General features: G+C 55.2%; 1 protein-coding gene across 1 annotated transcript in view; it reads right to left on the reverse strand.

The window, feature by feature from the left end:
* LOC144673709 (matrix metalloproteinase-17-like) overlaps window positions 1-20,827 on the reverse strand; it is a 36,527-nt gene extending 15,700 nt beyond the window's left edge. Inside the window, exons 1-6 of the mRNA XM_078535409.1 lie at window positions 20,717-20,827; window positions 15,207-15,339; window positions 13,224-13,362; window positions 8,509-8,789; window positions 6,758-6,934; window positions 1,763-1,850 (exon numbers count right to left, since the gene is read on the reverse strand). Coding sequence (XP_078391535.1) covers window positions 1,763-1,850; window positions 6,758-6,934; window positions 8,509-8,789; window positions 13,224-13,362; window positions 15,207-15,339; window positions 20,717-20,803 — 905 coding nt within the window. The 5' untranslated portion in view covers window positions 20,804-20,827. The remainder of the gene's footprint in view (window positions 1-1,762; window positions 1,851-6,757; window positions 6,935-8,508; window positions 8,790-13,223; window positions 13,363-15,206; window positions 15,340-20,716) is intronic.
* Between the last annotated feature and the right edge of the window lie 4,199 nt (window positions 20,828-25,026).

Genomic DNA, 25,026 nt, shown 5'->3' on the forward strand with positions numbered 1-25,026 from the left:
AGGAGAGAGCAAAGTGATGGCTCCATTAGTCAATGGGCTTGTTCAGCTGTACCAGGCTCCCATTTACCCTGTCTGCATCAAATATACCTGCCTCCTCCCCACATCCCTCACCTACCCACCTCCTCCCCACATCCCTCACCTACCCACCTCCTCCCCACATCCCTCACCTACCCACCTCCTCCCCACATCCCTCACCTACCCACCTCCTCCCCACATCCCTCACCTACCCACCTCATCCCCACATCCCTCACCTACACAACTCCTCCCCACATCCCTCACCTACCCACCTCCTCCCCACATCCCTCACCTATCCACCTCCTCCCCACATCCCTCACCTATCCACCTCCTCCCCACATCCCTCACCTACCCACCTCCTCCCCACATCCCTCACCTACCCACCTCCTCCCCACATCCCTTAGCTACCCACCTCTTCCCCACATCCCTCACCTACCCACCTCCTCCCCACATCCCTCACATACCCACCTCTTCCCCATATCCCTCACCTACCCACCTCTTCCCCACCTCCTACACCTACCCACCTCCTCCCCACATCCCTCACATACCCACCTCCTCCCCACATCCCTCACCTACCCACCTCCTCCCCACATCCCTCACCTACGCACCTCTTCCCCACATCCCTCACCTACCCACCTCCTCCCCACATCCCTCACCTACCCACCTCCTCCCCACATCCCTCACCTACCCACCTCCTCCCTACATCCCTCACCTACCCACCTCCTCCCCACATCCCTTAGCTACCCACCTCTTCCCCACATCCCTCACCTACCCACCTCCTCCCCACATCCCTTAGCTACCCACCTCTTCCCCACATCCCTCACCTACCCACCTCCTCCCCACATTCCTCACATACCCACCTCTTCCCCATATCCCTCACCTACCCACCTCTTCCCCACCTCCTACACCTACCCACCTCCTCCCCACATCCCTCACATACCCACCTCCTCCCCACATCCCTCACCTACCCACCTCCTCCCCACATCCCTCACCTACCCACCTCCTCCCCACATCCCTCACCTATCCACCTCCTCCCCACATCCCTCACCTACCACCTCTTCCCCACATCCCTCACCTACCCACCTCATCCCCACATCCCTCACCTACACAACTCCTCCCCACATCCCTCACCTACCCACCTCCTCCCCACATCCCTCACCTACCCACCTCCTCCCCACATCCCTCACCTACCCACCTCCTCCCCACATCCCTCACCTACCCACCTCCTCCCTACATCCCTCACCTACCCACCTCCTCCCCACATCCCTTAGCTACCCACCTCTTCCCCACATCCCTCACCTACCCACCTCCTCCCCATATCCCTCACCTACCCACCTCTTCCCCACCTCCTACACCTACCCACCTCCTCCCCACATCCCTCACATACCCACCTCCTCCCCACATCCCTCACCTACCCACCTCCTCCCCACATCCCTCACCTACGCACCTCTTCCCCGCATCCCTCACCTACCCACCTCTTCCCCGCATCCCTCACCTACCCGCCTCTTCCTCGCATTCCCCAATCCCTGACTTCTCCCCGTATCCCTCGATCCCCACCGTCTGCCCGTCTCCCTCGATCCCCACCGTCTGCCCGTCTCCCTCAATCCCCACCATCTCCCCATCTCCCTCAATCCCCACCCTCTCCCTGTATCCCTCAATCCCCACTTCTCCCCGTCTCCCTCAATCCCCACCGTCTCCCCGTCTCCCTCAATCCCCACCGTCTCCCTCAATCCCCTCCGGTACTCACTCTGAGCTGGGGTAGGTGACCTCTGGGATTTTGGGTCTGAGCGCTGGGTCATCTCTCGGTCTGCCTCTTGCCGAATCGTCCATCTTTCCTGTCAAGCCAGAGGTCAAGGGGGCTCAGTGACCTTGCGTCCATCCCGCCCTCTCTCCTTCAACCCCCACCTCTTGGCCCGAGTGCTGCTCGGACCTCAGTCTCTGCTCCCGGCAGAGCCCTGGCGCGGTGTCGAGGTGCCCATCGCCATTGGCACCAGCTCTGCTGAGCCGTGGGAATGGGCCTGCACTCCGTCTCCCTCACACTGGACCCCATAAGCGGGCATCTCCACCCAGGACATGTCTGCATAGGGCACCGGGAGTGGGGAACGCAAGCGGCGCAGGGATGTAGTCCCAGCACCCGCGCGGCGATTAAAGAACCCCTCCCGGCACACCGGAGACCCCGGCATGTCCGGGCAGATCGTCAGGAAGGTGCCAGCGACTCCCCGGGTGCCAGAGGGAGCGTGGGCATCGATTAACCCCAACCCTTCAAGCAACAGATGCAACACTACGATTGGAGATGGAGAGAGAGTGAGAGGGAGAGAGAGAGAGAGAGAGAGAGCGAGGGATTGGAAATGCAGAGAGAAAGGGAGAGGGAGCGAGGGATTGGAGATGGAGAGAGGGAGAGAGAGTGAGCGAGGGATTGGAGATGGAGAGAGGGAGAGAGAGGGAGCGAGGGTTTGGAGATGGAGAGAGAGTGAGAGGGAGAGAGAGCGAGGGATTGGAAATGCAGAGAGAAAGGGAGAGGGAGCGAGGGATTAGAGATGTAGAGAGAGTGCGAGAGAGATGGGGAGTGAGCAAGGTATTGGAGATGGAGAGAGAGTGCGAGAGAGAGAGAGAGTGAGCGAGCGATTGGAGATGGAGAGACAGAGAGAAAGAACGAGGGATTGGAGATGAAAAGAGAGTTCGAGAGAGAGAGAGTGAGCAAGGGATTGGAGACGGAGAGAGAGTGCAAGAGAGGGAGAGAGTGAGCGAGGGATTGGAGATGGAGAGATCGTGCGAGAGAGAGAGCAAGGGATTGGAGATGGAGAGTGCGAGAGAGAAAGAGAGTGAGCGAGGGATTGGAGATGGAGAGAGATTGCGAGAGAGTGAGAGAGAGAGGGATTGGAGATGGAGAGAGAGAGTGCGTGAGAGAGAGGGAGTGAGCAAGGGATTGGAGATGGAGAGAGAGTGCAAGAGAGAGAGAGAGTGAGCGAGGGATTGGAGATGGAGAGGGGGTGCGACAGAAAGAGAGAGAGTGAGGGCTTGGAGATGGAGAGAGTGCGAGAGAGAGAGAGAGTGAGGGATTGGAGATGGAGAGAGAGTGCGAGAGAGAGAGAGAGTGAGGAATTGGAGATGGAGAGAGAGTGCGAGAGAGAGAGAGAGAGTGAGCGAGTGTTGGTGATGGAGAGAGAGTGCAAGAGAGAGAGCGAGGAATTGGAGATGGAGAGAGAGTGTGAGAGAGAGAGAGAGAATGAGGGATTGGAGAGGGATAGAGAGTGCGAGAGAGAGAGAGAGCGAGGGATTGGAGATGGAGAGAGAGTGCGAGAGAGAGACAGTGAGCAAGGGATTGGAGATGGAGAGAGAGTGCGAGAGAGAGAGAGTGAGCGAGGAATTGGAGAGGGAGAGAGAGTGCGAGAGAGAGAGTGAGCGAGGGATTGGAGATGGAGAGAGTGCGACAGAGAAAGAGATCGAGGGATTGGAGATGGAGAGAGAATGCGAGAGAAAGTGAGTGAGCAAGGGATTGGAGATGGAAAGAGAGTGCATGAGAGAGAGAGAGTGAGCGAGGGATTGGAGATGGAGAGAGAGTGCAAGAGAGAGAGAGAGAGAGAGAGACCGAGGGATTCGAGATGGAGAGACAGTGCGAAAGAGAGAGAGTGATCAAGGGATTGGAGATGGAGAGAGAGAGGGAGACAGAGAGTGAGGGATTGGAGATGGAGAAAGAGAATGAGTGATTGGAGACGGAGAGAGAGAGAGTGTGAGGGATTGGAGATGGAGAGAGAGTGCGAGAGAGAGAGAGTGAGCGAGGGATTGGAGATGGAGAGAGAGTGCATAAGAGAGAGAGAGTGAGCGAGGGATTGGAGATGGAGAGAGAGCGTGACAGAGAGACAGAGGGATTGAAGATGGAGAGGGAGTGAGAGAGAGAGAGAGTGAGCGAGGGATTAGAGATGGAGAGAGAGTGCGAGAGAGAGACAGTGAGCGAGAGATTGGAAATGGAGAGCTAGAGAGAGTCAGACATTGGAGATGGGGGAGAAAAGGTGAGGTATTGGAGGTGGAGGGAGAGGGAGGGAGATAGAGTGAGGGATTGGAGATGGAGAGAGAGTGAAGGATTGAAGATGGAGAGAGAGAGAGAGTAAGCGATTGGAGATGAAGAGAGAAAATGAGCGATTGGAGGTGGAGAGAGAGTGAGTGATTGGAGATGGAGAGAGAGAGAGTGAGCGATTGGAGATGAAGGGAGAAAATGAGTGATTGGAGATGGAGAGAGAGAGTGAGTGATTGGAGATGGAGAAAGAAAATGAGTGATTGGAGATGGAGAGAGAGACAGTGAGGGATTAGAGGTGGAGAGAGTGAGACAGTGAGTGATTGGAGATGGAGAAAGAGAATGAGTGATTGGAGATGGAGAGAGAGAGTGAGGGATTGGAGATGGAGAGAGAGAGAATGAGCGATTGGAGATGAAGAGAGAAAATGAGTGATTGGAGATGGAGAGAGAGAGTGAGTGATTGGAGATGGAGAGAGAGAGAGACAGTGAGTGATTGGAGATGGAGAAAGAAAATGAGTGATTGGAGATGGAGAGAGAGACAGTGAGGGATTAGAGGTGGAGAGAGTGAGACAGTGAGTGATTGGAGATGGAGAAAGAGAATGAGTGATTGGAGATGGAGAGAGAGAGTGAGGGATTGGAGATGGGGACATTGAGTGTTTGGAGATGGAGAGAGAGAGTGAGGGATTGGATATGGAGAGAGAGAGTGAGGGTTGGATATGGAGAGGGAGAGTGAGCAATTGAGGATGGAAAGAGAGAGCGAGGGATTGTAGATGAGAGAGAGAGAGTGGATTATTGGAGATGGAGAGTGAAAGAGAGAGAGATAGAAAGTGAGGGATTGGAAATGAAAAGACAGAGTGAGATTGAGTAATTGGGGATGGAGAGAGAGTGTGAGCAATTGTAGATGGAGAGAGAATGAGGGATTGGACAAGGAGAGAGAGAGAGTGAGTGATTGGAAATTCAAAGAGAGAGAGAGAGAGAGAGTGAGGGATTGGGGATGGAGAGAGAGAGAGAGAAAGTGATTGGAGAGTCAGAGAGACAGAGTGAGGGATTGGGGATGGAGAGAGAGAGAGTGAGGGATTGGGGATGGAGAGAGAGAAAGGGATTGGAGATGGAGAGAGAGAGAGAGTGAATAATTGGAGGTGAAGAGAGAGTGAGGGATTGGAGATGGAGAAAGAGACAGTCAAGGATTGGAGATGGAGAGAGGAAGAGAGTCAGGGATTAGAGATGGAGAAAGAGAGAGTCAGGGATTGGAGATGGAGAGAGGGAGTGTGGGATTGGCAGTGGAGGGAGAGAGAGAGTTAGGGATTGGAGATGGACAGAGAGAGTCAGGGATTGGAGATGGAGAGAGAAAGAGAGTCAGGGATTAGAGATGGAGAAAGAGAGAGTAAGGGATTGGAGATGGAGAGGGGGAGAGAGTGAAGGATTGGACATAGAGTGAGAGAAAGAGACAGTGAGGGATTGGAGGTGAAGAGAGAGTGAAGGATTAGGGATAGAGAGAGATTGAGAAATTAGGGATGGAGAGAGAGAGTGAGGGATTGGAGATGGAGATGGAGATAGAGAGAGAGTGAAGGATTGAAGATGGAGAGAGAGAGAGAGTGAGAGGGATTGGAGATGAAGAGAGAAAATGAGCGATTGGAGGTGGAGAGAGAGTGAGTGATTGGAGATGGAGAGAGAGAGAGTGAGAGGGATTGGAGATGAAGAGAGAAAATGAGCGATTGGAGGTGGAGAGAGAGTGAGTGATTGGAGATGGAGAGAGAGAGACAGTGATTGGAGATGGAGAAAGAAAATGAGTGATTGGAGATGGAGAGAGAGAAAGAGAGTGAGGGATTGGAGATGGGGACATTGAGTGTTTGGAGATGGAGAGAGAGAGTGAGGGATTGGATATGGAGAGAGAGAGTGAGGGTTGGATATGGAGAGGGAGAGAGAGAGATTGGATATGGAGAGAGAGTGATGGATTGGATATGGAGAGAGTGAGGGAGAGGGTGAGGGATTGGACATGGAGAGAGAGAGAGAGAGAGAGAGAGTGAGGGATTGGAGGTGAAGAGAGAGTGAGGGATTGGAGATGGAGAGGGAGTGTGAGCAATTGAGGATGGAAAGAGAGAGAGCGAGGGATTGGAGATGAGAGAGAGAGTGGATTATTGGAGATGGAGAGCGAAAGAGAGAGAGATAGAAAGTGAGGGATTGGAGATGAAAAGACAGAGTGAGATTGAGTAATTGGGGATGGAGAGAGAGAGCGATTGTAGATGGAGAGAGAATGAGGATATTGGACAAGGAGAGAGAGAGAGTGAGTGATTGGAAATTCAAAGAGAGAGAGAGAGAGTGAGGGATTGGGGATGGAGAGAGAGAGCGAATGAGGGATTGGAGGTGAAGAGAGAGTGAGGGATTAGAGATGGAGAGGGAGAGTGAGCAATTGGGGATGGAAAGAGAGAGAGCGAGGGATTGGAGATGAAGAGAGAGAGTGAAAGTGAGTGATTGGAGGTGAAGAGAGAGAGTGAGCGATTGGAGATGGACAGAGAGTGAGGGATTGGAGGTGAAGAGAGAGAGCGAGTGACGAGAGATGGAGAGAGAGTGAGGGACTGGAGATGCAGGGAGAGAGAGAGTTGAGGATTGGAGAGGGAGAGACAGTTGATGATTAGAGAGAGCGAGGTGAAGATAGGAGAGGGAGAATGAGAGAGTTTAAGGTTGGAGATGGACAGAGTTCACACCTGCTGCCATTACAAAGGTACTGACCATAGAGCTGCTCTACTCCGTGAACATCATCCATAGGGAGCTGGTATTTATCAGCACGTCCCACTGAACCTTCATAGTACGGTTTCATTATGGAGTGACTGGCGGAGGAATGAGCTAGTCCGATAGCGTGGCCAAACTCATGGACAGCAACAGCGAACAGATCCGTTCCATAATTCTCTGAAAATCAAGAGGGCTCACAGTCACTGAACACACAACAGTTCACAGAGAGCAGAGTCAATCAGAGGCATCACTCAATATCTAACCCCATGCTGTACCTGTCCTGGGAGTGTTTGATGGGGACAGTGTAGAGGGAGCTTTACTCTGTATCTAACCACATGCTGTACCTGTCCTGGGAGTGTTTGATGGGGACAGTGTAGAGGGAGATTTACTCTGTATCTAACCCCGTGCTGTACCTGTCCTGGGAGTGTTTGATGGGGACGGTGTAGAGGGAGATTTACTCTGTATCTAACCCCGTGCTGTACCTGTCCTGGGAGTGTTTGATGGGGACGGTGTAGAGGGAGCTTTACTCTGTATCTAACCCCGTGCTGTACCTGTCCTGGGAGTGTTTGATGGGGATGGTGTAGAGGGAGCTTTACTCTGTACCTAACCTCGTGCTGTACCTGTCCTGGGAGTGTTTGATGGGGACAATGTAGAGGGAGCTTTATTCTGTATCTAACCCCATGCTGTACCTGCCCTGGGAGTGTTTGATGGGGACAGTGTAGAGGGAGCTTTACTCTGTATCTAACCCAGTGCTGTACCTGTCCTGGGAGTGTTTGATGGGGACGGTGTAGAGGGAGCTTTACTCTGTATCTAACCCCGTGCTGTACCTGTCCTGGGAGTGTTTGATGGGGACAGTGTAGAGGGAGATTTACTCTGTATCTAACCCCGTGCTGTACCTGTCCTGGGAGTGTTTGATGGGGACAGTGTAGAGGGAGCTTTACTCTGTATCTAACCCCGTGCTGTAACTGTCCTGGGAATGTTTGATGGGGACGGTGTAGAGGGGGATTTACTCTGTATCTAACCCCGTGCTGTACCTGTCCTGGGAGTGTATGATGGGGACAGTGTAGAGGGAGATTTACTCTGTATCTAACCCCGTGCTGTACCTGTCCTGGGAGTGTTTGATGGGGACGGTGTAGAGGGGGATTTACTCTGTATCTAACCCCGTGCTGTACCTGTCCTGGGAGTGTTTGATGGGGATGGTGTAGAGGGAGCTTTACTCTGTATCTAACCCCGTGCTGTACCTGTCCTGGGAGTGTTTGATGGGGACAGTGTAGAGGGAGCTTTACTCTGTATCTAACCCCGTGCTGTACCTGTCCTGGGAGTGTTTGATGGGGTCAGTGTAGAGGGAGCTTTACTCTGTATCTAACCCCGTGCTGTACCTGTCCTGGGAGTGTTTGATGGGGACAGTGTAGAGGGAGCTTTACTCTGTATCTAACCCCGTGCTGTAACTGTCCTGGGAATGTTTGATGGGGACGGTGTAGAGGGGGATTTACTCTGTATCTAACCCCGTGCTGTACCTGTCCTGGGAGTGATTGATGGGGACAGTGTAGAGGGAGCTTTACTCTGTATCTAACCCCGTGCTGTACCTGTCCTGGGAGTGATTGATGGGGACAGTGTAGAGGGAGCTTTACTCTGTATCTAACCCCGTGCTGTACCTGTCCTGGGAGTGTTTGATGGGGACGGTGTAGAGGGAGTTTACTCTGGTTGTGTTTGATAGGGAGTGAGTCTCTTTACTCTGAGGCCGTACCAACCCGGATTGAGGTAGGTCCAAGTTTCCTCATCGTCGAAGTGGGTGTCGCCGGACATGGTGTGTTCCCCGGGGAAGAAAGCGTGTGCCAGGGTGCCCTCGGGCCCATCGAAAGGGTACGCATCGCCATGATTGGACCGTCCGAATTCGATGACAATATCGGCCTCTCCTGCCTCCTCGTGGAAATCCAGCGGCGACACCTTACTCCAGACACTGAAGGCATGGAAGAGCAGATTCCGAACCACGTCCGGAGTTAAGTGTGACTGGCTGGGATAGCTCCGAATTCTGCCAACCGGAGAGGGTACAGAGTGAGGCTAGAATCCAGGATGCGGAGAAACAGATTCAAATCCCACCCCCTCACCATGGACATCCCTATCTCTGTAACCTCCTCCAGCCCCTACACCCCTCCCTATCTCTGTAACCTCCTCCAGCCCCTACACCCCTCCCTATCTCTGTAATCTCCTCCAGCCCCTACACCCCTCCCTATCTCTGTAACCTCCTCCAGCCCCTACACCCCTCCCTATCTCTGTAACCTCCTCCAGCCCCTACACCCCTCCCTATCTCTGTAACCTCCTCCAGCCCCTACACCCCTCCCTATCTCTGTAATCTCCTCCAGCCCCTACACCTCTCCCTATCCCTGTAACCTCCTCCAGCCCCTACACCCCTCCCTATCTCTGTAACCTCCTCCACCCCTACACCCCTCCCTATCTCTGTAACCTCCTCCAGCCCCTACACCCCTCCCTATCTCTGTAACCTCCTCCAGCCCCTACATCCCTCCCTATCTTTGTAACCTCCTCCACCCCTACACCCCTCCCTATCTCTGTAACCTCCTCCAGCCCCTACAACCCTCCCTATCTCTGTAACCTCCTCCAGCTCCTACAACCCTCCCTATCTCTGTAACCTCCTCCAGCCCCTACAACCCTCCCTATCTCTGTAACCTCCTCCATCCCCTACAACCCTCCCTATCTTTGTAACCTCCTCCAGCCCCTACAACCCTCCCTATCTCTGTAACCTCCCCCAGCCCCTACAACCCTCCCTATCTCGGTAACCTCCTCCAGCCCCTACAACCCTCCCTATCTCTGTAACCTCCTCCAGCCCCCTACAACCCTCCCTATCTCTGTAACCTCCTCCAGCCCCTACAACCCTCCCTATCGCTGTAACCTCCTCCACCTCCTACACCCCTCCCTATCTCTGTAACCTCCTCCAATCCCTAAACCCCTCCCTATCTCTGTAAACTCCTCCACCACAACAACCCTCCCTATCTCTGTTACCTCGTCCAGCCCCTACAAACCTCCCTATCTCTGTAACCTCCTCCAGCCCCTACAACCCTCCCTGTCTCTGTAACCTCCTCCAGCCCGTACACCCCTCCCTATCTCTGTAACCTCCTCCGACCCTCCGAGATCTCTGCGCTCCTCCTATTCCGGCCTCTTGAGCATCCCCCGATTTCCATCACTCCACCATTGGGGGCCGAGCCTTCAGCTTCCCTGGGGGGGGATCTTACGCTCTGGAATTCCCTCCCTAAATCTCTCTGCCTTTCCCTCTCTCTCCCCTTCCTGCCCCCCTCTCTCCTCATTTACACACAAGAAATAGTAGCAGGAGGAGGCCATTCGGCCCCTCCAGTCTGCTCCCCCATTCGATTGGATCCTGGCTGACATTCCGCTCCCCGTATCCCTCGATCCCCTCGAGAGACTGAAAATCTCTCGATCCCGGACAGGAATAGACTCGATGACGCAGCGTCCACCACCCTCTGGGGTCGAGAATTCCAAAGATTCACCACCCTCCGAGCAAGCCAATTCCTCCTCGTCTCAGTCCAAGATGGCCGACCCCTTACCCTGAGACTGCGCCCCCCTCCCCACACCCCCCGACTTCCCGATTCCTCAGGGAAACAACCTCTCGGTGTCCACCCTGTCAAACCCCTTCAATGAGATCGCCTCTCATTCTTCGAAACTCTCGAGGAAATAAGACTCACATCTTCCCTCCCCGAGGGCGGGTTGGTGTGTGTGTGTGAGAGAGAGCGAAAATGTCGGAGGCAATGGTCCATTCCTCACGGAGGGGGGCTCCTGCCAGAGGACTGGAGAATGGCCAGCGCTACCCCCCTCACCCACTGCCCTCCACACCCCTGCCCTATTTACCTCAGGCGGCGAGGGGCAAACTGTGTAACTACAGACCGGCCAGCATTTACCCACGGTGTGCCGAGGCAGCAATCCGGGATGAAGCTAATCTCCCTTCGGAGAGGCGTTGGTTGGTGAAATTGAAGTCAGCGTTTCTCAATAAAAGGAACAGGGAGGATCGATGAGGGTAGCGAGGTGGATGCTGTGTATCTGGACTTTCCCAAGGCGTTCGACGATGCGCCCCGCCATCGGCTTGCTCGCCAAGTTAAAACGCGCACCACTACAGGGACAGCGTCCGTGTGGGTATAAAGCTGGCTAAGGGACAGACAACAGAGGGTCGAGGTGACTGGTTGTTTTTTTACAGACTGTGGGAGGGGTTTGTGGGCTAGTGTTCCTCAGGGACTTGAACATTGCTCTTCTCCAGGAACATCGATGACCTGGACTTGGTTAGTTCAAAGTGTGCGGAGGACACAGAAGTCAGAATTGTAGTTAACAGGCTTCAGCAGGACACAGGCTGACTGGTGGACTGGGCAGGTAAGTGGCAGACGCAGTTTAGCACAGGCCTGAGCGAAGTCAGATTGTGTTTGGTCCTAAGAATGGAGAGAGGCACGATAAAGGGAATGGTACAATTTGAAAGAGGGTAGAGGAACGGAGAAGCCCAAGGTGGGTGTAAGGTAGACAAACCATCGTAGGTGACAGGACAAGTTGAGGAAGTGTTTGCAGGAAACGAGTGTGGAATCTGGGCCTTCGATATGAGGGGAGGAGGGAAAAAACATACAAGTTATTGCTAAACCCTTTCTGACCAGGCCCCAGCTGGGGTATGGTGTCCAATCCCCAGCCTCCGCACTTTGGGAAGGAGGTCAAGGTCCTCGTAAGAGGACGTGGAGGAGGTTTACCGGAGATGGAGTGAACTGGGATTCAGTTCACGCGGAGAGACCGGGAGGATGTTCTCCTTAGAGCGGAGAAGGTTAAGCGGGGCGGGTGGGGAGATTGAATCGAGGCCTTCCCGATCGGGAAGGAGGTCGGGATCGAGTCAACGAGGAGGAACTCTTCCCGGCGGCAGGAGGGTCGGGAAACCAGAGGGACACGGGTCGAAGGCGATGGGAGAGAGAGCCGGAGGGGGAGACGGGGAGAGGTTTTATTTGGGACCCAGCGAGTTTGTCGTGATCTGGAAGGCGCTGCCTGAAAGGGCGGCGGGAGCAGATTCAACAGGAACGCTCGGAACGGGGGAATCGGAGGAATACTTTTGGGGAGGAAATTGGCTGAGTCGAGGGGTCGAGCCTGGGATTTTCCGGCTTTTGTGTCCCAGCTGGATACCACACGGGAGGAGGACAAGTTAGCTCAACAATAGGCCGGGAATGGAGCCTGGGATTTTCCTGCTGTGTGTCTGGCTCGACAACACATGGGAGGAGGACCAGTTAACTCAGCACTAGGCCGGGAATGGGGCCTGGGCTTTTCCTGTGTCTGGCTGGATACCACACGGTAGGTGGACACGTTAGCTCAGCACTAGGCCGGGAATGGAGCCTGGGATTTTCCTGCTGTGTGTCTGGCTCGACAACACATGGGAGGGGGACCAGTTAACTCAGCACTAGGCCGGGAATGGGGCCTGGGGTTTTCCTGCTGTGTGTCCGGCTCGATACCACACGGGAGGAGGACCAGTTAACTCAGCACTAGGCCGGGAATGTGGCCTGAGGTTTTCCTGCTGTGTGTCTGGCTCGACAACACGCGGGAGGAGGACAAGATAACTCAGCACTAGGCCGGGAATGGGGCCTGGTGTTTTCCTGTGTCTGGCTGGATACCACACGGTAGGAGGACAAGTTAACTCAGCACTAGGCCGGGAATGGGGCCTGGGGTTTTCCTGCTGTGTGTCTGGCTGGATACCACATGGGAGGCGGACAAGTTAACTCAGCACTAGGCTGGGAATGGGGCCTGGGATTTTCCTGTGTCTGGCTGGATACTACACGGGAGGAGGACAAGTTAACTCAGCACTAGGCCGGGAATGGGGCCTGGGGTTTTCCTGCTGTGTGTCTGGCTGGATACCACATGGGAGGCGGACAAGTTAACTCAACACTAGGCCGGGAATGGGGCCTGGGATTTTCCTGTGTCTGGCTGGATACTACACGGGAGGAGGACAAGTTAACTCAGCACTAGGCCGGGAATGGGGCCTGGGGTTTTCCTGTGTCTGGCTGGATACTACACGGGAGGAGGACAAGTTAACTCAGCACTAGGCCGGGAATGGGGCCTGGGATTTTCCTGCTGTGTGTCTGGCTCGTTACCACACGGGAGGCGGACAAGTTAATTTAGCACTAGGCCGGGAATGGGGCCTGGGGTTTTCCTGCTGTGTGTCTGGCTGGATACCCCACGGGAGGAGGACAAGTTAACTCAGCACTAGGCCGGGAATGGGGCCTGGGATTTTCCTGTGTCTGGCTGGATACCACACGGGAGGAGGACAAGTTAACTGAGCACTAGGCCGGGAATGGGGCCTAGGATTTTTCTGCTGTGTGTCCGACTCGATACCACACGGGAGGCGGACAAGTTAGCTCAGCATTAGGCCCGGAATGAGGCCTGGGATTTTCCTGTCCATTGTGGCCCTCACTCTGACACTCACTTCCAGCTGAGGGTCTTCTTCTTCCAGACACTCCCGGCCAGGGCGTACCTCTTCCTTCTCCGTCTCATGATCTCAGAGGTGCCAATGATATCGGGCAAGGAGCAGCGCGGCCTCTTCATCAAGTCCAGGGTCTCCTGGTCTGTCAGAGGGAGCAAGATGACCAGAACAGGATGAGTGGGGGTAAAGGGAGATATACAAGAAAGAGAGAGAGACAGGGAGAGAGAGCGAGACAGAGAGAGAGAGAGCAAGGGAGACAAGGAAAGAGAAAGAGAGAGAGAGAAAGAGGTAGAGAGAGAGAGAGGGACAGACAGAGCGAGGGAGGGAGACAGCAAGGCAGAGACAGAGAGAGATGGAGAGAGACAGAAGGTGAGGGGGAGAGAGAGAGAGAGAAAGAGAGACAGAGAGAGAGACGGACAGAGAGAGAGCGAGTCAGAGAGAGGGAGAGATGGGGAGAGAGAGAGAGAACGACAGAGAGAGAGAGAGAGATGGGGTGAGAAGAAGAGAGTGAATCAGAGAGAGAAAGAGAGGGAGAGAGACAAAGAGACAGAGAGAGAGAGACTGGGAGAGAGAGAGGGACAGAGGAGAAAGAGACAGACATAAAGAGGAAGAGATGAAAGAGAAAGAGAGAGACACAGAGAGATAGAGAGAGAGAGAGTGAGGGAGATTGGCGGAGAGAGAGACGGGGAGAGATACAAAAGGAAAGGAAGAGAGATATAGAAAGAGAGAGAGAGAGACAGAGAGAGAAAGGGAGAGAGGGAGACACACAGACAAAGAGAGAGGCAGAGGGACAGGACGGGAGAGATACACAGTCGGTCATAAAGACAATTTGAGATAAATAATCACTCCACAGTTGGCCTGCTTTCCCCGCACTGACCCAGAAGGTATTGATCTGAGGTCCAAGGCATGAGAGAACAATATGTACATTAGAATGTCCTGCTGACAGTACTGAGGGAGTGCCGCACTGTCGGAGGGTCAGTGCTGAGGGAGAACTGCACTGTGGGAGGGTCAGTGCTGAGGGAGAGCCGCACTGTCGGAGGGTCAGTACTGAGGGAGAGCCGCACTGTCGGAGGGTCAGTACTGAGGGAGAGCCGCACTGTGGGAGGGTCAGTGCTGAGGGAGCGCCGCACTGTCGGAGGGTCAGTGCTGAGGGAGCGCCGCACTGTCGGAGGGTCAGTGCTGAGGGAGCACCGTACTGTCGGAGGGTCAGTACTGAGGGAGCGCCGCACTGTCGAAGGGTCAGCGCTGAGGGAGCGCCGCACTGTCGGAGGGTCAGCGCTGAGGGAGCGCCGCACTGTCGGAGGGTCAGTGCTGAGGGAGCGCCGCACTGTCGGAGGGTCAGTGCTGAGGGAGCGCCGCACTGTCGGAGGGTCAATGCTGAGGGAGCGCCGCACTGTCGGAGGGTCAGTGCTGAGGGAGCGCCGCACTGTCGGAGGGTCAGTACTGAGGGAGCGCCGCACTGTCGGAGGGTCAGTGCTGAGGGAGCACTGCACTGTCGGAGGGTCAGTACTGAGGGAGAGACGCACTGTTGGAGGGTCAATGCTGAGGGAGCGCCGCACTGTCGGAGGGTCAGTGCTGAGGGAGCGCCGCACTGTCGGAGGGTCAGTGCTGAGGGAGCGCCGCACTGTCGGAGGGTCAGTACTGAGGGAGCGCCGCACTGTCGGAGGGTCAGTGCTGAGGGAGCACTGCACTGTCGGAGGGTCAGTACTGAGGGAGAGACGCACTGTCGGAGGGTCAGTGCTGAGGGAGAGCCGCACTGTCGGAGGGTCAGTACTGAGGGAGAGCCGCACTGTCGGAGGGTCAGTGCTGAGGGAGCACTGCACTGTCGGAGGGTCAGTACTGAGGGAGAGACGCACTGTCGGAGGGTCAGTGCTGAGGGAGAGCCGCACTGTCGGAGGGTCAGTGCTGTGGGAGTGCCGCCCTGTCGGTGGGTCAGTACTGAGGTGGGGCTGGGGTTGAGGTTGAGTGCGCGGCGCTGGTCCTTACCGAGTTCCCCGGTCTCCCGGATGCCAGCGAATCTCTGCATGGACTTGATGGCGTCGGTCAGTCCCTGAAGGGTCTGCAGCTGTCCCGTGCGGGGGTTAGGAGGAGGCAAGTAGCCATAGCGGGTCAGCCAGTCCTGGAGGGAAGAGGGAGAGAGGGTCAGCTGCAGCTGGCCGGAGCGGAGTGACCATCAGGCTCACGGACAATGGCGTTCCCGATCCCAGACCCTCTCACTTCCGGCAGACACACCCAGACACCGAAGTATTGTTACACATGGTGTTGAATCCCACAAGACAATCCCCCTGTCACTGCAACAACGCACAGATCCCTATCAATGTGTCCAAATCCCCCTCTCTCCCCATAGCCCTGTATCAATCCCCAAACTAATCCCACTGCCCCGCTCTCTCCCCATAGCCCTGTATCAATCCCAAACTAATCCCACTGCCCCGCTCTCTCCCCATAGCCCTGTATCAATCCCAAACTAATCCCACTGCCCCGCTCTCTCCCCATAGCCCTGTATCAATCCCAAACTAATCCCACTGCCCCGCTCTCTCCCCATAGCCCTGTATCATTCCCCAAACTAATCCCACTGTCCCGCTCTCTCCCCATAGCCCTGTATCAATCCCAAACTAATCCCACTGCCCCGCTCTCTCCCCATAGCCCTGTATCATTCCCCAAACTAATCCTACTGCCCCGCTCTCTCCCCTTAGCCCTGTATCAATCCCAAACTAATCCCACTGCCCCGCTCTCTCCCCATAGCCCTGTATCAATCCCAAACTAATCCCTCTGCCCTGCTCTCTCCCCATAGCCCTGTATCAATCCCAAACTAATCCCACTGTCCCGCTCTCTCCCCTTAGCCCTGTATCAATCGCAAATGATTTTGTTTTGTACCACCGGTAATCATGTAACACACAGAAGATACAAATTAGGAGTAGTACTAGGCCATTGGGCCCCTCATGTCTGCCTTCCCATTTGATAGGATCGCGGCTGATCTGATTGTTGCCTCAACTCTACTTTCCTGTCCCCTCCCTCCTCATAACCCTCGACTCCCTCGTCGATCAGAAACCCGTCTCACTCGGCCTTGAGTATATCCAACGCCCCGTCCTCCGCTGCTCTCTGAGGGGGTGGAGAGAATCCCACAGACTGACCACCCTCTGAGAGAAGAAATTCCTCCTCATCTCCGTCTCCAACGGGAGACCCCTCATTCTGACACTGTGCCCCCCCCTCCCCTCGTTCTAGATTCCACCCCCATGAGGGGGAAACATCCTCTCAGCATCCCCCCCTGTCGAGCCCCCTCCCCTCAGAATCTTATCTGTCTCGATAAGGTCGCCTCTCATTCTTCTAAACTCCAATGGGTACAGGGCCCAACCTGCTCAACCTGTCCTCACAAGACAAACCCCCTTCATCCCAGGAATCGGCCATAGAACCATAGAACACTACAGCACAGAAAACAGGCCATTCGGCCCTTCTAGTCTGTGCCGAAATATTATTCCTCTAGTCCCATTGACCTGCACCCAGTCCATAACTCTCCAGACCTCTCCCATCCATGTATCTATCCAATTTATTCTTAAAACTTAAGAGTGAGCCCACATTTACCACGTCAGATGGTAGCTCGTTCCACACTCTCACCGCTCTCTGAGTAAAGAAGTTCCCCCTAAACCTTTCCGCTTTCACCCTAAAGCCATGTCCTCTCCTGTTTATCTCTCCTAATCTAAGTGGAAAGAGCCTACTCGCATTTACTCCGCCTATACCCCTCACAGCCGAGCGAACCTTCTCTGAACGGCCTCCAGTGCGAGTCTGTCCCTCCTTAAGTCAGGAGACCAAAACTGTCCCCAGCGCTCCAGGTGCGGTCTCCCCAACGCCCTGTACAGTCGGAGCGAGACTTCCCGACTTTTATCCTCCATCCCCCTCACAATAAAGGACAACATACCACTTGCCTTCCCCGAATCACTTGCTGCATCTGCACACCAACTTTTTGCAATTCATGTACCAGGACGCCCAGATCCCTCTGCACCTCAGAGTTCCGCAATCTCTCTGGTTAAATAATATGTTAAATAGCTCAGGCCCCAGCACGGGTCCCCGTGGCACTCCACTAGTTGCCAACAACCCGAAAATGACCCATTTATGCCTACTCTCAGCTTCAAGTTAGCCAACTGATTCCCTCACCAGGGAGCTGGTGTCTTGCACAGTGACCTTTCATGTGACATTTCATCGAAACCTTTTGGAAACTCAAATGCACCACATCTACTGGTTCCCCTTTACCCATGTTGCTTGTTATGCCCTCAAAGGTCTCTAATAAAGTGTCGCAGGAAAAAAGTTGAAGCTTTTCGTCTTGCACTCACCAGGAAACTTGGCCAAGGATACCACTATAAGGGGAGAACAACAATTTACACTGCATGTGAAGAGAGTGCGGATCGGTTGGCAAGTGGGCTCTAATTGGCAGAGACGTTGCCATGGAGAGTGCACCGGCGATGGTGACTGACAGTTAACTGCCAAGCATTGTTTGAAACTTCAGCCCGGCAGCTCGACTCTGATTGGTGTACGAGTGCTGGCGTTGGCCGGGTTTTTTTGGGTGACCGGACGGGCACAGAGCCGCCTCGCGGAGTTGAAGAGTTTCTAAATGATAAACTCAACGTTTAAGCAATGTTTAAAAACACGCCCCCTCCCCCCCTCCCCCCCACCCACCCTCCATGCGACTCTGTCGCGTGAACAGATACGCGAAACCTGAAAGTTTTTATTCCGTCTTTAACGGCCTCATTTGGGGACCTCATCCCAAACGGCGAGGCTGGACAGGGCAGCGAAGAGTTTCGTTCGGTTCTAGCTTGGATGGCCTCAGCCGGCTGGCCGGAGTGTCGAGCCGCTGCGCGAAGACGCCGGGACGCTCGCCCGGCCAGCGCACTACCCTGCCCGTCGCGCCTGTCTCAGCGAAAGAAGTGACAGCCCTTCGCCGGTTCGTTCCTCAGGTCAATGCCTTGACCGATGGGGGGGGTCAAGCAGCCAGGTTCAAATTTCGACATTAGCTGAAGCATGACAATCCTTACTTTAATGTTCAGTGCCCTCTCGTAATAAAGGGTAGAATTCTGTTTGGCCCTGCCAGGCTCTGTTTGTCTCTGTTTGGCTCTGCTGGGCTCTGCCAGGCTCTGTTTGTCCCTGTTTGGCTCTGCCAGGCTCTGTTTGGCTCTGTTTGGCTCTGCCAGGCTCTGGTTGGCTCTGTTTGGCCCTGCCAGGCTCTGTTTGTCTCTGTTTGGCTCTGCCAAGCTCTGTTTGTCTCTGTTTGGCTCTGCCAGGCTCTGTTTGGCTCTGCCAGGCTCTGTTTGGCTCTGTTTGGGCCTGCCAGGCTCTGTTTGGCTCTGTTTGGCTCTGCCAAGCTCTGTTTGTCTCTGTTTGGCTCTGCCAGGCTCTGTTTGGCTCTGCCAGGCTCTGTTTGGCTCTGTTTGGGCCTGCCAGGCTCTGTTTGGCTCTGTTTGGCTCTGCCAGGCTCTGTTTGGCTCTGCCAGGCTCTGTTTGCCTCTGTTTGGCCCTGCCTGGCTGTGTTTGGCTCTGTTTGGCTCTGTTTGGGCCTGCCAGGCTCTGTTTGTCTCTGTTTGGCTCTGCCAAGCTCTGTTTGTCTCTGTTTGGCTCTGCCAGGCTCTGTTTGTCTCTGCTTGGCTCTGCCAGGCTCTGTTTGGCACTGCCAGGCTCTGTTTGGGCCTGCCAGGCTCTGTTTGGCTCTGTTTGGCTCTGCCAGGCTCTGTTTGGCTCTGTTTGGCTCTGCCAGGCTCTGTTTGCCTCTGTTTGGCCCTGCCTGGCTGTGTTTGGCTCTGCCAGGCTGTATTTGGCTGTGTTTGGCTCTGCCAAGCTCTGCCAGGCCCTGCCAGGCTCTGTTTGGCTCTGCCAGGCTCTGTTTGTCTCTGTTTGGCTCTGCCAGGCTCAATTTGTCTCTGTTTTGCTCTGCCAGGCTCTGTTTGTCTCTGTTTGGCTCTGCCAGGCTCTGTTTCTCTCTGTTTGGCTCTGCCAGGCTCTGTTTGGCTCTGTTTGGCTCTGCCAGGCTCTGTTTGGCTCTGCCAGGCTCTGTTTGACTCTGCCAGGCTCTGTTTGCCTCTGTCTGGAACCTGCCAGGCTCTGTTTGGCTCTTCATCACTCGTTGCACCTGCGTACCAACTTTTTGGTGACTCATGCACCAGGCCACCCAGATCCCTCCACACCTCGGAATTCGTCCTCCATTTAAGTAGGACTCTGCTTTTTTATTCTTCCTGCCAAAGTGAACAATCTTGCATTTCAAAAGTCGCTCCCTCCTTGGTGCCTCTTTCCAACTATTCCTGAGGTGCGTTTCATGCTTTCTCAAGACAGATACTGCATGATTGCGGAGCAGACTTGATGGGCCGTATGGCCTCATTTCTGCTCCTATGCCTTATGATGGTGCAAAGCCCCTGCCGCTTCCTTGCTTCCCATCATTAATTCCTGGGCCTCAGCCTCTTTTGGGACCAATGTTCGATTTAGTAACTCCCTGCCCATATTCCTGTATCGGTCCTGATTTAATCCCCTGTCCCTGTCTCTCCTCGAAAGCATTTCCTGCTTCGCATATCAGTGCGTAGAGGAAAGACACTGGTCTCCGCCTCGGCCACACCCTGTTGTCAGTGACACACAATCTTTCACCTCGAACGGTTTGCCTCAAGCCTTTGCGTCACCGCCTGTGCTAAGATGGAATGAGTAAAAGGGCCTGTTTTTAAATCATTGCACTCAGCTCACGAACCAGGCAGGGCACGGATTCACAACCTACCCTCACCCCCCGGTCAGCTCAAAGGCTGAATTCTGACTCTTTGTAATTTTTTACGTTTCAAATAGATTCGATTTGTTTCCTTCTTAGCCAGCCCCCCCGCGCCCAGCTCAGGGGCGGACTGGCCACCGTTTGCAAGGCTGGGGGGTGGGGGGCCACCTGTATTGGTCCCCCACCCCCCCCACCCCCGGCGCGCGTACAGTCGCCTGCCCTTCCCCCCCACCGGCACCCCCCCCTCCCCCGCAAAACCCCCCACCACCGCCAACCCTCCCCCCCGCCACCACCGCCGACCTCCTCATCCTGTTGCAACCCCAGGGAACTGCCCCCCAGCAATTCGACAGAGGCTGTGAAGATCTGCCCCAAAGGTTCGCTCGAAGATTAAAAATGACCCGGTCGCGCCCCCCCAGCGTGGAGAGGGGAGTCCATTCAGCCCATCGCGCCTGTGCTGGGTCTCTGAACCCGTCAACACCGCTCCCTTGCTCTCTCTCTCCCTCCCTCCCACCCCGACGGACCTGCAGATTTTGTGTCCCCACTACCCCCCCCCACCACCCCAACACCGTCGGCTATTTATTCCTCCAGCGTCTCCCTCCACCCCCAACCCTTCCGAGAGTTTCGATGGAACCTGCTGCTCCCAGCGTCTGTCCAGGCTGCTTAACCCTCCCCAGACCGGCCCCGGTCTCTCCCTCTGCTCCCTCCCTCCTCGCCGCAGCCCCCGACAGGCGACACGACCGAGTAGCCCGGCTTGGAAACGGCTTACCACTCCTTTGCTGACCTCCCTCGCTATGGGTTCCTGGCATCGGGTTAACCCGCTGAACACCAGCACGATCCAAGACGCAGGGAGCATTCTCCCTCCTGAGGTGGCTCGGACAGGCAAAGGTCCCTCCGCTGTGTTTCCAAGAGAGAGGGTCAGCCCTGTGCAGCACTTCAGTGATCTTCAGGCTCCTTATCTCCTGACCATTTCCTTTGTTGTTCCTTCACAAGTCACTTTTTGTCAGTTCCCCTCTCCTCTCTCTCTCTCTCTCTGTGCTTTTCACACTCTCTCTCTGTCACGCCCTTTCTCTCTCTCTCTCTCTCTCACCGTCTCTCCCTCACTTTTCTCTCTCTCACTGCCTCTCTATCTCTCTCTGCCTCTCTTCCGCTCTCCTCCCTCTCTCTCTCCCTGTCTCTCTCTGTAATTCTCTCTCTCTATGTTTTTCACACTCTCTCTCTGTCACGCCCTCTCTCTCTCTCTCTCTCTCTCTCACCGTCTCTCCTTCGCTTTTCTCTCTCTCACTGCCTCTCTATCTCTCTCTGCCTCTCTTCCGCTCTCCACCCTCTCTCTCTCCCTGTCTCTCTCTCTCTCTCTGTAATTCTCTCTCTCTATGTTTTTCACACTCTCTCTCTGTCACGCCCTCTCTCTCTCTCACCGTCTCTCCCTCGCTTTTCTCTCTCTCTCTGCCTCTCTATCTCTCTCTGCCTCTCTTCCGCCCTCCTCCCTCTCTCTCTCCCTGTCCCTCTCTCTCTCTTTAACTCTCTGTAATTCTCTGTAATTTCTCACTCTCCCTCTGTCACACCCTCTGTGATTCTCTCTCTCTCTCACTGTCTCTCCCTCACTTTTCTATCTCCCTCTGCCTCTCTATCTCCCTGCCTCTCTTCCTCTCTCTCTCTCTCTCTCTCTATCTCTGTCTTTTTCTCTCCCCCATCCCTCTATCTCCCTCTATCTTATCTTTGCTTTGTCTCTTTCCCAACCTCTCACTCCACCTCTCTCTCCTTGTTTCTCTCGTTCTCTCTCTCTCTCTCTTACCTTTACACAGCCTCTTTCTCTCTCTCTCTCTCTCTCTTGCTCACTCCGTTTCTCCCTCCCTGTCTCTGTCTCTGTCCGTCACTCTCCGTACCTCTCTCTCTCCGAATCTTCGTATCTCTCGCTCTCTCTCTCTGTCTGTCTCCCCACACCTCTCTCTATTTCTCTTTCTCTCTCTCGCTCTGTTTCTCCCTCTCTCCCTGTCTCTGTCAATCTCTGTATCTCTCTCTCTGAATCTCCATATCTCTCGCTCTCTCTCTCTCTTTGTCTCTCTACACCTATCTCTATTTCCCTTTCTCCCTCTCTCTCTGTCTCTGTCACTGTCTGTCACTCTCCGTATCTCTCTCTCTGAATCTCTGTATATCTCTCTCTCTCTCTCTGTCTCTCTACACCTCTCTCTATTTCCCTTTCTCCCTCTCTCTCTGTCTCTGTCACTGTCTGTCACTCTCTGTATCTCTCTCTCTGAATCTCTGTATCTCTCTCTCTCTCTACACCTCTCTCTATTTCCCTTTCTCCCTCTCTCTCTGTCCCTGTCACTGTCTGTAACTCTCCGTATCTCGCTCTCTCTGTCCGTCAGTATCTCTCTCTCTCTTTGTCTCCGTGCCTCCCTATCTCTCTTTATCTCCCTCCATGCCTCTCTCACCCTCCCTGCCTGTTTCTCACCCTCCGTCCCTCTCTCTCTCTCTCTTTGCCTCCGTCCCCCTTTCTCTGTCTCTTTCGCTCTCCCCCCGCACCCCCACCCCCACCTACAGTCTCAGCTTAGCTCAGTCCCTGCCTCTCTCCCCCTCTCTTGCCTCTGTGTGTCGACCTCTCTCACCGCTAATGGACTGAGATGATTGTAAGTAATCCCAAGGGGGAAGCATAACATCAGAAGCACAGACGCAGAGAAGAGTCTCTCGTCTTCACCGGTTGACCACTCTTGTGAACGAGCGAGAGAGAAAGAGAGAGGAACAGAGAGAGGTACACAGAGAGAGAGAGAGAGAGAGAGACAGACAGAGCTTCAGAGACACAGTGACAGACAAGAGAGAGAGGCAGCTAAACAAAGCAGGTCTCACTCACAGACAGTTCCCCTTTCACATCCAATAGACCACTGTACATCTCAAAGCAGAGACAGGGAGGGTTCAACTTGGGTGAATACAGGAGTCTAAATATTTTAAAGTCCCTGTGACAATTCGGGAGGAAGCAATGAGCGCAGAATTTTGAGTCTGCTGCCCACAGAACCAATCTGGCCAAAAACTTTGGCTCCCCCACACCCACCCCCCCGAACAAGGTGACAAAGCCCTCACTCGAACCCTCGCAGCGATAATTCAGCGCCCCAGGGAACCCCTTGTTCCCGGGATTACAGGACCACTGAACACTGCCCCAAACATTGGCGACCCAGCTCGGAGCTGGTGTCGCTAGAATTCAACCCCTCAGCAAATCGAGGCTGGCCTCTGGACACCAGGACGCGCCCAGAGACGCCAGTCTCTTATTCTAGGAGGGTCAGCGCTGAGGGAGAGCCGCACTGTCGGAGGGTCAGCGCTGAGGGAGCGCCGCACTGTCGGAGGGTCAGTGCTGAGGGAGAGACGCACTGTCGGAGGGTCAGTGCTGAGGGAGAGCCGCACTGTCGGAGGGTCAGTACTGAGGGAGAGCCGCACTGTCGGAGGGTCAGTACTGAGGGAGCGCCGCACTGTCGGAGGGTCAGTGCTGAGGGAGCGCCGCACTGTCGGAAGGTCAGTACTGAGGGAGAGCCGCACTGTCACAGGGTCAGTGCTGAGGGAGCGCCGCACTGTCGGAGGGACAGTACTGAGGGAGCGCCGCACTGTCGGAAGGTCAGTACTGAGGGAGCGCCGCACTGTCGGAGGGACAGTACTGAGGGAGAGCCGCACTGTCGGAGGGTCAGTACTGAGGGAGAGCCGCACTGTCGGAGGGACAGTACTGAGGGAGAGCCGCACTGTCGGAGGGTCAGTACTGAGGGAGAGCCGCACTGTCGGAGGGTCAGTACTGAGGGAGCGCCGCACTGTCGGACGGACAGTACTGAGGGAGAGCCGCACTGTCGGAGGGACAGTACTGAGGGAGAGCCGCACTGTCGGAGGGTCAGCGCTGAGTGCAAGTTTTGAGTTGAGTTTCGAATGTCTTTCCTCATGTTTTCTCAAGTTACCTTTGATCGTGGGATTGATAACCTCGAAACCATTTTTAGCTCAGACAGCTATAAATGTAGTCACATCCTCTGTCAGCCCAGGTTAGACCGTGACAGCCAGCGATGTCAGGAAGCCAGTGGCCCGGAGGACTCCGAGCCTCTTCGGGGAAAAGATGGGCCAGAGGAGCGAGCAGGTGTACAAACCGGGCAACCGGCAGCGGGCAAATCTCAGCCTGTCCGCCTAGGCCCGGGGGAGAGCGGAAGAGGGGAGCGTTATTTGAAAGGAGGGGGAGAGAGAGAGAGAGAGGAGCGGGAACTCGGCCGGGCGGAGGGACCCGGGTGTCCTGGTGCACGGGTCCTGCGATGCGTTGGGTAAACGCAGAGGCGGCGAGTGGTCTCACGCTGAAAGGAGAGGGGGATAAGGAAGGGGAGGGGTGGTTCTGGGCGACGCTCTGTTCCGGGTTGGGGGGGCGGGGGGGCAAGTGGAGGCTCGGAGGGGCAATAAGAACAATGTGGCACAGTTGACGAATAGTCGGCCTTGCGTGTCGATGAAAGAAGGGACACCTGTGGTCGAGGCTCCTTGTCCTGCCGTCGGCAGCACATCCGCAAGCACACTTCAAGAGCAACAATTTACACTTCACAAGAAGAGTGCGGCTGGGTTGGCAAAGTGGACTCCGATGGGTACTGGTGTTGCCATGGGGAGTGCGCCACTTGACCGACGACAGGCAGTGAGCCGCCAATGGCTGTTTGCACCCGAAGCCAGGCAGGTTGATTGCTGATTGGTCGGTGGGGTGGGGGGGGCGGCGCCCTGGGGAATGTATTGCAGAGCACAGTCTGATCCCACCCACCCCCCCCACCTCAAGCAGCTGAAGGCCCGGCCGCCAATGGCGGGGCGAGGGGAATCGGGGGTTGCTCGAGAGGCCGGAATCGGAGGAGCGCAGAGATCTCGGAGGGTGGTAGGAGGTTACAGAGATAGGGAGGGTTGTAGGGGGCTGGAGGAGGTTACAGAGATAGGGAGGGTTGTAGGGGCTGGAGGAGGTCACAGAGATAGGGAGGGTCGTAGGGGGCTGGAGGAGGTTACAGAGATAGGGAGGGTCGTAGGGGGCTGGAGGAGGTTACAGGGATAGGGAGGGTTGTAGGGGCTGGAGGAGGTTACAGAGATAGGGAG

This window comes from Cetorhinus maximus, unplaced genomic scaffold, assembly GCF_964194155.1.
Source record: "Cetorhinus maximus unplaced genomic scaffold, sCetMax3.hap1.1 HAP1_SCAFFOLD_440, whole genome shotgun sequence".
Lineage (NCBI taxonomy): Eukaryota > Metazoa > Chordata > Chondrichthyes > Lamniformes > Cetorhinidae > Cetorhinus > Cetorhinus maximus.